The sequence below is a fragment of the Rhopalosiphum maidis genome, chromosome 1, assembly GCF_003676215.2.
Source record: "Rhopalosiphum maidis isolate BTI-1 chromosome 1, ASM367621v3, whole genome shotgun sequence".
Classification (NCBI taxonomy): domain Eukaryota; kingdom Metazoa; phylum Arthropoda; class Insecta; order Hemiptera; family Aphididae; genus Rhopalosiphum; species Rhopalosiphum maidis.
The window spans coordinates 71,875,540-71,888,865 of NC_040877.1; the positions used below are offsets into that span (position 1 = coordinate 71,875,540).

General features: G+C 34.6%; 1 protein-coding gene across 1 annotated transcript in view; it reads right to left on the reverse strand.

Moving 5' to 3' along the window:
• Positions 1-1,482: 1,482 nt before the first annotated feature.
• Positions 1,483-13,326, reverse strand: part of LOC113558264 — a 112,682-nt gene continuing 100,838 nt past the window's right edge. The window contains exons 6-7 of the mRNA XM_026963742.1: positions 4,169-4,670; positions 1,483-2,430 (exon numbers count right to left, since the gene is read on the reverse strand). Coding sequence (XP_026819543.1) covers positions 2,345-2,430; positions 4,169-4,670 — 588 coding nt within the window. The 3' untranslated portion in view covers positions 1,483-2,344. The remainder of the gene's footprint in view (positions 2,431-4,168; positions 4,671-13,326) is intronic.

The following is a 13,326-nucleotide window of genomic DNA, read 5'->3' on the forward strand; positions in this document are numbered from 1 at the left end:
AAAACAGAAGTTTGTCATACCACGAGATACTCTACGAGTAGTACAAACCACAAAAACTTTAAAAATGTGGGTGAACACGGTTGGTGGATCACCCTGTATAGACGCGTCCTCGGCAATGAATCATCTTCCCGAGTATATATGCAGCATGTGAAATAATATATTATAATTAATTGGATAATGGCGCGGACGGCGGCAACAGCGTAGGTACGCATTCGACAGTGGTATAACTATACTTACCTATATTACATATAGCGATACCATGATCCGAACTCTGTGTAAAAACCCGTAGCCAGAACCGGCCTCGGAGTTTCATGTGATAATATTATATTATTATTATAATAGTGCCACCGCTATGGACGGCACGATGATTGAATATCTCGGCGAAAGAGAAAAATATATTTTATGTGCAGAGACGTAATAAGGAGATAGAGAGGATCAGAGCGATTGGCTTGGGATGCACTTTTATAAATCGGAAAAATAATAATAGCGTTTATAGTTTTTTTATAACAAATATTATAATCTTATAAGCAACAGTTTTTAAATTTTTATTTTGTTATTGTTACGAATACGATTAATTTTTGTTTGAAAAGAATGTGCATTTATTAGTAGGTGTACTACTAGGAAGGAAGTGGGAGCAAGAGTAAATAAAAAAACGAGCACCTCCTGAAAATTTGCCGTCTGAAAACCAATTTTTACACCGTTGAGCGACGATCACTTTGTGTGTGATTCACGTGCGTTTGGTTTGGAGATGACACCACGAGACATTTGTAGTCTCACGGGAATGTTAAGGGAGAACGATAACGAAATTTGATTTGACGTGTATACTCGGTGTTTTTTTTAACTCAACTTTTTATCCGTTCAACAAATATAAAAAATTCTTTTGAAAATCACGAGGATTTAATTCGTTCGGCGAAAGCAGGAAAAACTCAATGCCGAATAATAAAAACGTCGCTGTGCGTTAGTTGCTGACTGAACGCCTCCGCGATTAATATATTATATTACATACATACATACTTGGGATACGCGTGTATTCCCGTGGTACCGGTGGGGTACTTCTCGTTTGATTACGTGTGTGAAATAGCTGATATTGCGGTGTTTATGACAACAATTTAATATTTCGTTCGCCGTTTCCGTGTAATTAAATATATCACTATACCTTCATCGACACAGTACGATGTTATGCACCTAATAAGCTGTGGAGACGCTGCTGTGATTGGTTTAAACTTGAGCGTGGGTTTCCTTTTTGCATTGCAAATTATAATATCATCATTCATCACGTCGTACACTACTAAAATACGTACAAGGTAAAATTTTTATTTATAATTTTTATTCAATTATACACTTAACATATATATATATAGTATCAACTTACATCGATTAAAATAATAATTAATAATATTACATGCCACTTTTATGTACAATAATATTACATAATAATAATAATAATAATAATAATAATAATAATGATAATAATGTACTCGTATCATGATATTTTAAGTCAAACAACGTATATTTTAAAATAAAAAAGCGTTTTATCGTTAAACATCGGTGACAATAAAAATTAGCACATATAATAATATAACTAAGAGCAAAATAAAAAATAAAAATGATGAAAAAAAAGTTCACAATGTTCTTACAATTTCACGTGAAATAAATTTAACTTTCGTTTTCGGAATGGATAATGGAAATTGTAAAATTACATCCAAACATATTCACCAAAAATGTAAAGCTCGATATCAAATAAAAATCATTATTGTACTATTAAACATCGAGAAGCGATTCAATTGTGAGTTGACATAATAATTCTTATTTTTATTAAAGTGTAACGTATTATTATAATATATATTATATTCACATGACTAGATAACATGCAGTATAACACGACGTCGTATACTGAATAAAAACACACGAATTTGATTTATTTTAACTTTGATAGTTTCCTTTCTGTTTTAATTTTTTTTTTTTTTTTTTACAATTTATTATTATTATATTATTTTAATAATTGTATGGGTTTTACGCGTCGTGATGATAAATAATATTATTATAGTCATCATATGTACACCACGTAATTATAGGATAAAATGTACAACGAGATTTTCATATATTATATATAAATATATATATATATATATACAACACAAATATTTATACAAAACAAAATAGATTAAAGGGACAAAAACATTGGTTAGGACTCCGGTGAAACGAAACGGTATAACATCTATATCATAAATATATATCGGCCGCGCCGGGACAACAACGGCCGTGGCGTATAAAGACTATACGCACGACACCCAATAATGTTATAATATAATAATATTATACCTTAATAATTAATCATAATATTTTAATGTCGGACGTGCGTAATGGTTTGCTGTTCTTGCTGTTGTGTGGCGTCCTCGTCAAGCAGTTGATGGGACCTCCGACAACGGCCTGCAAACAAATGACAAACAAATTAATTTTCACGCACTGTTATATTAAATTATTATTATAAGGGGGTTAGGAAACAATACTATTTTTATACCATTAAAGGAGTATCCTGTGTTTTACATTTTTTATTGTAAAATATAAAGTACATAATTTTTTTGACAATTTTTATGTGTAATTTCAACTCAGATTTTGAGAAGCACAATACAAATTTGGGCTTTATACCAAATAGTGCCGTAGTTCTTACACGCAAATGTACCCCACGTGGTTCAATTATATTTCTGAACGCGATCAAACCAAACGCGTAATACTATTTCGGAAGAGATTATTCGACGAAATATATACACGCGTTGGTTAATCGATGTCATATACGGTTAAATCGTTACGTCCGACAGAATACGATCCGAGAAATTGTTTTTGGGTGCGCATTTGACCCACGCACACAGCGGCTGTATACACGTATATATAGGTACTATACTGTCCGTTTTCACGTCGATTCGTTAAACGATAAGTGCGCAGTATAATAATTAATACGCTCAGCGCTCGTTTTAATCAGTTTTAATTAAATGCCGCAACTGTTTGTAGTGAATATTATGCCACACTAATGACCGATGGGAGGTAGCGGGCCCTCCCTATAGACGTCTTCGTCCTCGACGCGTATAATAATTAGACGACAACCCTCTCGCGCCGCCGAGTAATTAAACCGGTAAGCCCCATACAATTTTCGCGTCAATCGAGGTCCATACATAAAGCGGGTAGGTAGATATATAGCTGTAGGTTAGGTTATTATTATTTACATAGAAGCTTAAACGTATTATATGTGCGCAAAAAGGCGCAAAGTCGGACGACGACTACGAAATCGAAACCAGTGCTAGTACGTGTTTGTCGAATATTTATTGACGGTGATTGCACTCGAGAGTTCATTGTAAACGATCCTATTTTAAAGAGTTTAATATGAGAAATACACAAAAAGTGGGCGAGTAAGATACATGCGAGATTGAAAAGTATAGAATAATGCACAGTGTAGGACAAAAAGATTTAACTAACGTTTCACCGACGATTAAAATTGATAAGGAGTAGAATATATTTATAATTTAACATAATTCATATGTTTAGAAACTAATGCACAAGCATAAACTACTGCACAGTCGTGTAGGAGGAGTTTTCATCGTTAAAAATATGTAGAAACTTGTGTACCGATCAACCTCTATTTACCGGATATATAGCTTGTGAAAACAGAATAATATTAACCAAATTCGTCATTAGATCTACTTTGAAATTATTTTTTAAGTTTTTTTTTTATTTTTATTTAATTTAATAAAACATTTTTGGAATTTCAAGGTCTTAAAATCATATTTAAGCAAAGTTAAAAGTGAATAATTCAGTAAATAGGAAATTCGATCCCAACTTCGTGAAAAGTTCGGGTTAATCGTTTTCAGAAATTGTATCCCTCTATAAATTTGATCGGTATGACGGACAAAATATAATGGGTTTGTTTTGCAAGCACTGCAAAATGTTGAAAGTTCGATAAATAGTTTAACCTAATTATATTATGTATTTGGTTGTGAATCTAAAGCACTAGTCATACACGACAGATTTTACGGTAAATCGTCGGTTGGACATGAGTAAGAAAATCGGTTGAATTAATTTTTTTATTGACGAGTTTTCAAAAAAAACTACAATAAAAATTATTACGCAATAGTATTACAACGACGACCTCCGTTATCGGAATTTATAGACTTACCCAAATATTTGGCAAAGTCCAGCGGTCGAGGCGCGTAGTCCAACAATGGCGGGCACTCGGCGTCTTCATGCCGAACCACTTTGTGGAGTGCGGGTGATGCGCCGCCAGTGCTACGGTAGGCCAGGACGAGGGCCAGCAGCATGAACACGGCCACGCCAGCTCCGGCTGCGGCCAGCAGCTGCCACTCGGTGTGCCCAAGCCCGGCGGCCACGGCCACGGGTGCAGATAGCTCGGCCGTCACGTCCTCTTCTGCGGCCGCGGCGGACACCGTGTCCAGCACACCTGCCGCCGCCATCGCTTCCGCCTCCGCAGCCGCATCTTCGTCTTCGTCTGAACCACCGTCGTCGCTCCAACGGTCTGGAGCGGGCACCTCCGCTGCCGCCACCGCTGTCGTGACTTCCGCCGCGGCGGCAGTCGAGTGCACAGCGCTCCTGGTGTCCAACAGCAGCGTCGGGCTGGTGGACATTTTCACAGACTCATCGGCTCCGCCTAGTAGAGACACCTGTAACAGGACGCAAAAAGATCGAGGTTAACGGCTGTTTTTTGCGATTTTCGAGTACGTAAACCCGTATAAAATTTATAATAATATACATCACGTCATAATATATGCACTTGTGTTTGCGGTAAAACTTTACTACCATTCATTTTTTTCTTTTTCCAACTGTTATTGTAATATCTACGTACAGGTCAAATTTATAATTATTATACATGTACTAGATGATTCACCAAGATTGAGCGTACGTCTGATTTATCCTTTATTTCTATACATTTACTCAAATTGTAATGTTTGTAATTTTAAATACGATGCTAATAATGTAGATACATTGAAAATCGAACGAGTGTTTTCTGATTTATTGAACCTCGGATATGTAGGTACTAAGAATATTATTAATAGACTCATGAGTTGTAACTATATGGGTTTAAATTATTTATTTGGAGGGACTATTTGATTTTAGTAATAAATATTATTAATTATAATAACATTGTCTGAGTACCAATATCAGTACTAGATTATTTATTGGATAATTCCCATATGAAAAAAAAATTGTATCACCACAGGAAACTCCTCAAATGGTGTAAAACAATTTATAAGTACTTGAAATTATGGACCTTAAATATAAATGAAAATTTCTAAAATCGGAAATTGAATAAACGCATTATTTGAGGATAAAAGGTAGCGAGTGAGTATGAAAAGTAAATAACCCTATATATATATTTTATATTTTAAATCGATTCTAACGCGCGCGCAGACAATTATATAGAGAATTTTCCAGAAAGATTGTTTTTTTTTTACAAATAACAGATTTAACGTTCCGCCATTAGAGCAGACCTGTCACGTTAAAGCTCAATACACACACGAGTATTTATTAATAAAGTAATTTCGTATAAACTTCGTTACGTAATTTTGAAATAATTTTTATTAAATACGATTTTATCACTATTCGTTCGGATTATTTTTTTTAAAATTAAAATTCCTGTATTATTTTAATTATCATAAAAAATTTTTGCTCAGCATTTTTATTTTTTTTTTTTAACGAAAATTGCGTGCTTTGTTATTACGAACGTTTGTTTGGGTAGCGATTGCGTGTGATCCATCTAAATAGATTAAAAAGAGTATTTAAAAAAAGAATGGCGTATACGCAAGCACACTTCTTTTGGAGATTGCAAACTGTAGTTTTAGACAATATAAAGAGAGTTCTTAAAAAAAAAATATATCCCATTTTCTTTTGAATAACGACCACGCGTACTATATATTCATTTCTGCTTCTCGTAGGGTATATATAATACTGCGAGTGTGGTAATGGAAAATATTAGCGTCCCACAGAGTCGCCGTTATATACACACACTTATACATAAATTTGATATACACACATACAGTACATTCCTAAATGGCCGTTATAGATGTCGGCGAGTCGTAAAAACGTTATTATATGCTTAAATATTTTTTATATTGTTAAAGTGTAAAACGCTAATAATAATAAAACGGCGCAGCGAGTACTTTCGTTATGTACGCAGTCAAACACTGAAACGGGAAAATATTTCGACGGGACGCCAAGAAAAGCGCGCCATCCGGAGAAAACTTTATACGTATTTTATTATTTTATCATCATTCCACCCGGCGAAACTGCTGCTGTAGGCACTGCCGAACACATTCCGACAGATTTAATACTCAGCGGAGTAAATACATGAACGCAATATTATATCGAAAATGTTTGTCTACGTGCTATAAACGAGTAAGAGAGGATGTAGTTTAGGAAATACGTAAATCAATACGATTAAAGATGAGCGTGCCATATATTACGCCATCGAAGATATGATTAGAATCATATTATAGTCATCTTCTTAACCGCGGAGGTGCATACAATAACGTATGATAAAATTCCATGTTTATATAATATTTATAGATATAAAATTATAGGACGATTATTCCCCTCAACCACCAAAGAAAGAAAATCTGTTATTGTTACGTATCATATTTATGACAATATTAAAGCGGTTAAGTACCACGTGAATTATATGATGCTCTATGAGATCGGTCAGACATATTTACATTTTTTTTTTAGAGTTTTCATCATATTGCATATCGATACCAGTGAACGTCACGCATGAAAACCAGCCAACCATCGTTTTATATTATCCAAAGTTATTTCGTATTTCGGGGAGGTCACTTGAGGATAGGCGCGCTTGTCTTCGATCGCTCATTTGCTGGACGTTCGTCCAAAACATAGTAATAATAATAATAATAACATACTATAGTATACATCACATATACAAAATTGTTTGGCGCGGCCATGTTTCTAAACTGTGAGAAAAAAAACCATTGGACGACGATGAATTCGCTATAATTAATACGGTTCCGAGTTTTAATACAAAAACATAAATTGCTTGTTAGAAAAAAAAATTTAAAACGATTTTAATTTAATTAACACGGTTCGTGTGTTTTCTGAGCACGAAGGTTAATTATAATTGTCTATTCTTTTTGTGTTTTAATGTGTTCCGGCGCTCGGGGTATATACGGCTCGTATTCCAAAATGATTTGTCATTCCGTACGCCTTCTTTTAATTACTGACAGCAAGTGGAGCAACAAAATTATAAAAACTATATATAGTTATATAACTATATACGTACAATTCATCTTATTCTCTACGCATAGGTACATGTTGCGTACATTTTCGTCGGATGAGAAAGTAAAACAATGGCATATAGTTTAAACGCAATGACCACGACCGTTATTTCTATTCATCGCGAATATGTTGCGCATTTTCAACATTGACTATTATTATAATTTACATTTTCAGACAAATCACAGACACAAAAACTATGTGTATATTACTTTTGAGCAATAACTGCAATTTCGTTTGGATTACACTTTTTTTTATTTTAAAAAAAACATGTTCTACCTACGTGCAACCCGACAAACGAAGAAAACTTGAAATCTATACTAAAACAATACCACCAATATTTGACTGTGATTATAATTGTACAACAGTTATTATTCTCGTATAAACACGCTAAACAGTACATTTTGGTAATTGGGTTAGAAAAATACGACGAAAACCGATGATATGACAAGCTGGAATACGCATATATGCCCCTTATATACTCGAAAGTATTGCGATTTACGTCTCGGAAACGATTCATTCGCTGCAGGCTTGCGAAAACTGACAACGTTTTGTACACACATTGCAGATGGGGGATGTGCGCGCGCCCTAAGTAATTACTCCATTAAAAGCGTATACTCTTAAGAGCGTTTGTTTAATTTGCAACATGCGCTTCTTATGAAAAGTTACGTTAATTCTAACAATTAGCATAATAGTATGTGAATTTCGGGTGAAATTTACCCGAATTATCAGAGGGTAAAAATGAATACCCATTTATCCTTTTCTGTTCGCACAAATAAGAAGGTACGAATATTTCATACCAGCTGCACGAGATAAATGTATTGAAATAATTAAAAATAACACAAATAGCTTCGTTTATTTTAACATTGAATCTTTTGTTTTTGTTGTATATTATGATTTTGGCAAATATGCCGTGGCGACGGTCGTTTGATTTATTTAAATCGAATTTAAATACATTAAATACTCGATATTTCTCAGGCGAGGCTAAAATGTAAAACAAGTTGAAAAGATTCAAGTGGGTGACTACAGCGACCAGTAGACAGTAAACGTAATAATATATCAACACAATAAAATGAAAAATTCCCGAAAATGAGAAGAGAAATTGAAAAAGTTTTTGGAGGCTAAAGTTCCTCTTTTATAATACTTCTTAATGATATTTATAACGGAGTTACGGGGGTTGTCAAAAGAACGAAGAATTTCCAATTTTACGAGCCATTTAACGTCCTTTTCCCCGGTGTATTTTTTTTTTTTTTTTTTTTTTTTGTTCTACCGTTGGAAATCCGTTAATACGTCACCCCGAGGGCCAGAAGTTAATAACAAAGAGAAAGTGAAAAAAAAGTGACACCGTGGTGGGTTTTTATACTGCAGCAGGGAAATTGTTGGAAGTAGCCGAGTGGAAAAATGAGAGATTTTCTGCCGGTGGTTGGACATTGTGTGGATGAGTGGGGGTAAGTAGAGGATAGAATAAATGATCGAAAATCCCGACGAATCAGGAAACACACTTAAGCCGGACCAATTTTAGACCTGCGAAACCAATGGCAAATCGATATACGCGAGATCCTTAAGCTTTTAGAAGTTTTGAAATTGTTTCCGTGTACGATCAGCGGGATAGATATACACGTATATATATAATATATATAATACACATTTACTGAACATATACACTATATGAGTTCAAAATGGCGTGTAAAAAAGAAGAAAAAAACAGTTGACCCAAATCGTTTAGCTATTTAAATTGTATATAGAATTCGATTAGGATAGGTTAGGTTTTACGTAATGCAGAATATAGATTTATATATTATAGTTATTGACGTGATATACGCGAATGTCGTTACAAATCGCGAACAGACTGAGCAGTATACATCATAAACGCTAAAACACGTAATAGATATTTTTATCATATTACATTATAATGAACTGTAAATGTATTTATTTTTTGGTAACATCAAAACTATCGTGTTATATATATCTACTCACAAAATAACCGATTATATGTGCATTTACAAAACCTGCAGTTTATAATATATTGAACATTTATAACGTGTTTAATGTATATATACATAATATATAATAATCATCTATAATATATATAATATACGAAAACGTGACGCATTATAGAATATCATACATACGAACATGATATATTGTATATGCTATATTGCTATGTATAATTTTGGGTACCAAGTGACTTTAAGCTATTTATGAAAAGATAGCGATTGGTAACCAACGGGGCGTCCAAGTTTTAGAAAATTAATATTGCGAGCTCAATTTCAGACGTATTTGGTTGAGAGGGTTGTTAAGAACCAGCAGGAGACCAATTTTGAACTTTTAACTACTCAACGGGTTTATTTAACTGGGGTAACACGGCTATAGCAATATAGTTATTACCACTACTCGAACTCTGTACGAATTGCTTTAAAAATCCATATATATATATATATATATATTATTATTATTATTTAATTAATTGTTTGTGTAATTGGACAGCGATCATCATTTTAGTTAATTTATAACAACGCGGTTACACGAGAACAACAAATATTCATCCAACGTCATCAATATAATAATATAATGCTTGTAGAATAAATTGTTCTATATCTTATAATCAGTCAATCGAATATTGTGTAGTTACATAGAAGTGACTAGTGGCCATTGGGTACACATAAACGTATATAATAAATCGTCACATCGATTTCGGGTAAGATCTAACCTATATATATATATATATATAATGAACAACGTTAAAAACTCTGTGCTGCTGCTGCATTCGCACGATACGGTGTTGTCTACAGTCGAGTGAACGGAGAAGCCAAGCCACCCCTCGATGGTCAAAACGGATCTGCAGTTCTTTCCCAAAACATGGTTGTCGTCCGGCATATATACGTACGGGGGGAAGGACATAATGTATATATATAATATAATGTGTATAATATAGTGTGTCTATAGTGTTATACCACATTTTATATATAAAATAAGTAACCGTATGGTGCGGCGTGGCCATTATAAAGAGGACCCGATGGGCGGTACCGGAAGTCACGTGTAATCGCACCGCGGTGCAGTGTAATGACGTATATAAGTCGTATACATCGCCCAGAGTGGTTAGCCGCAATAATATTATGTTGTCAGAGCAGCGCGTATATTTTATTCCTAAAATTACCCAAGAAGGACGACGAGCGGTGTAACGGCGTTATGCATATTCAATAAGAACGTATACGAATATATTAGGTATATTATTATTGGTTCGCACATTTGAAGTTAGTTTCACCTGTTCACGGCTGCACTAATACATACACACGTATATATAACAATTGAAAAGCGGAGTAAGGGGCCGCCCATGATCTGGACAATGTGTACCCCCCTACAAATAATACGGACCGCTCGATCCGTTTTCAAATTTAAAATATTCCTAACGAGTAAAATAGGAAATAATTAATTAGTAATGTAGGTACTTTCTACTGACCAATGGCTCGCATCCGATCCAAATAAATCATTATATTTACCGCTCTGAAACCATACATAATAAATACCGACCCCCCAACCCTTAATTAAATTCCAATCTAGACCCCAAGTACCTACGTTTCCGAACGAATAATCACACAGGAACGTGGTCGGAAAACTATTTACGGATCAAGAAAGGAACGATACCTCGGAATTGATTGGTGTAGACTGTAGATTCTGCGCAGAGGGATTTTCTGGGAGAGGTGTTGATAAACATACCTATATTATATAGATAGGTATCACGTCAGCCGCTGGTTATATTTTAACACGGTAACCGTTGGCTCGGTACCAATGGTTTTTATCGGATTCCCAACCGTTAAGCGGAAAATAAAACTTAACATCACCGGCCGACGACGTTGACTACAATTGCATGGGTTTCGGGCCGAGTATATTAATATTATTATTATTACCATCGCCGAGTTATTGTCTGCTAGTGCTATAATATCGAATTTCGAGAACAAAACAAACACGACTGGGTTCGTAAACAAATAATAATAAGCCGCGCATTGCGATTCGCGAGACGTCTAATACCGGAGGCAGCACTCGACGGAAAATAGAATGAAAAGATTTCCGACGACCGGCAGTAGAATTTTATATATTATTATTATTATTATAAGTTTTGATTTTATTGAATATCGGATAATGCGCGCACGCGACCGTACATAAAAATGTTATTATAGTTCACATATCATGGTTATAACAGAGACAAAAACGATACCTACAAACGCAGACGCAAATGTTGTATACTTTAGACAATATCGTCATCGGAAAAAGTTTCTACAACTTATGCTATCAACCAAGGCCGTACCTAGGAGAGAAGTACAATAAAAAAATAAATTAAATAAAAAATTCATATATTATAATTTATAAGCCCTACAATATTATATATATTATTATAAAGTCGTCTTCGGTAATTGACATTAAGAAATATTGTAATAATGTTTGAGAGTGCAGATTAATATTATAAGTTTATAAATTATGTGTATTAATAAAAATAAAAAATTATAATTGTTAAAAATTATTTGATTACATTTTTCAGCGTACTTATTTTAAAATACAATAAATAACTATTTATTTTTAATGTTGACAAATACACAATTTAACCATTCGCTAAATATTCTCTGAAAATATCCCTCAAAACAAAATATGTCAATAGACAACAATCGAAAAAATAGAAATTCGTGCTTCACCAGTTTGGGAACTCTGCACACGCCTTTGAACCTATAGGTCAATGTGCGACGGTGAAGTTGACGGATGCGGCCGTTTTCGTACATATTATGGGTATACTCTACTTCAGATTAATTATCTGTAATGGACTAACCGACCGGAAATAACATTCAAAACCCAATGTAGACTTCGGTGTCCTGTCGGTATCGGCCGCATCCCTGAAACGTCAGCGGTCTCCTGCGCCGATCGATAATCTGTTATCGTTTACTGTGCGGCGCTGCGTGGTTAATTTGGTTTTTGATTTTCTCGTACAATGCCAAATATATACACGAACTGCAAGGACACACAGTATTGTTGCATTATATTACCATTATGTGCTATGCATCTCATCTGACCCGAAAACCGATAACGACATGGTTTGGAACAATAATGCCCCGATAATGTACATACTATTATGACACACAAAATAATATAAAATTCGTATTGGAGGCAACCAATTTATGGATTTTCAAGTATTACGCGTGTACTATAATCTTACAAATACCATCCAACAATGTATTCAAATTGATTTCCTGAACACTCGTTAGAAATACTGGTATTACCTCTTTTTTGTATTTTCGACGTTTTAACGCCAAGTTCATAGCTACAATTGCGATTATGATACTTGGAACTAGGGACCATAAAATAAATACGCAAAAATGTCCAGAAAGTCCTACTAGTCCAAACTGTTAGATGGTTCCTGTTACAAGGTCCAAGATAATTGTAACGTTTGTAGCTGTGTAGTCGTCATTACAAATTGCAATGTGAAATAATAACTAATTGGGTTTTAAAAAATGTTCAATCAATGTATACATTATTGTCAGATGGTTTGTTTTTTTAAATGTGTTGGAACCAAAGTCTTTGAAGGCTATGCAATTCATTTGCGTACCTATGATTAGTGATTGCTGATTAGCTTTTCATTATTTTACCGTTCAGGACGCTAACGACGATTGTTTTATACGTCTTCTATCGCGATAGTTTTAGATATAAGCTCACGTGGCCAACAATCGTAGAAGTGATGATATATTACCAGTATCTATAACTATTATCAATATGAACCGCACAGTCGTCCCGGTTACCGAATCGTACAACTATCGTACCATTACATGATTATAAATATATATATTGACTGCATTCCTCTTTGAACGTCCGGTACAGTACGTGCGCACAGAACATCTCGTTTTCTTTACACACCGACGATTATCCGGCGACTGCAGACTTCCGTTTTGTTCCCCGACGACGACAATTATAATAACACGACGATCGACCGCATATGCATACCGATCTATACGCATATCGGAAAACCGTCACCGTCATGTTAGGTATATCGGA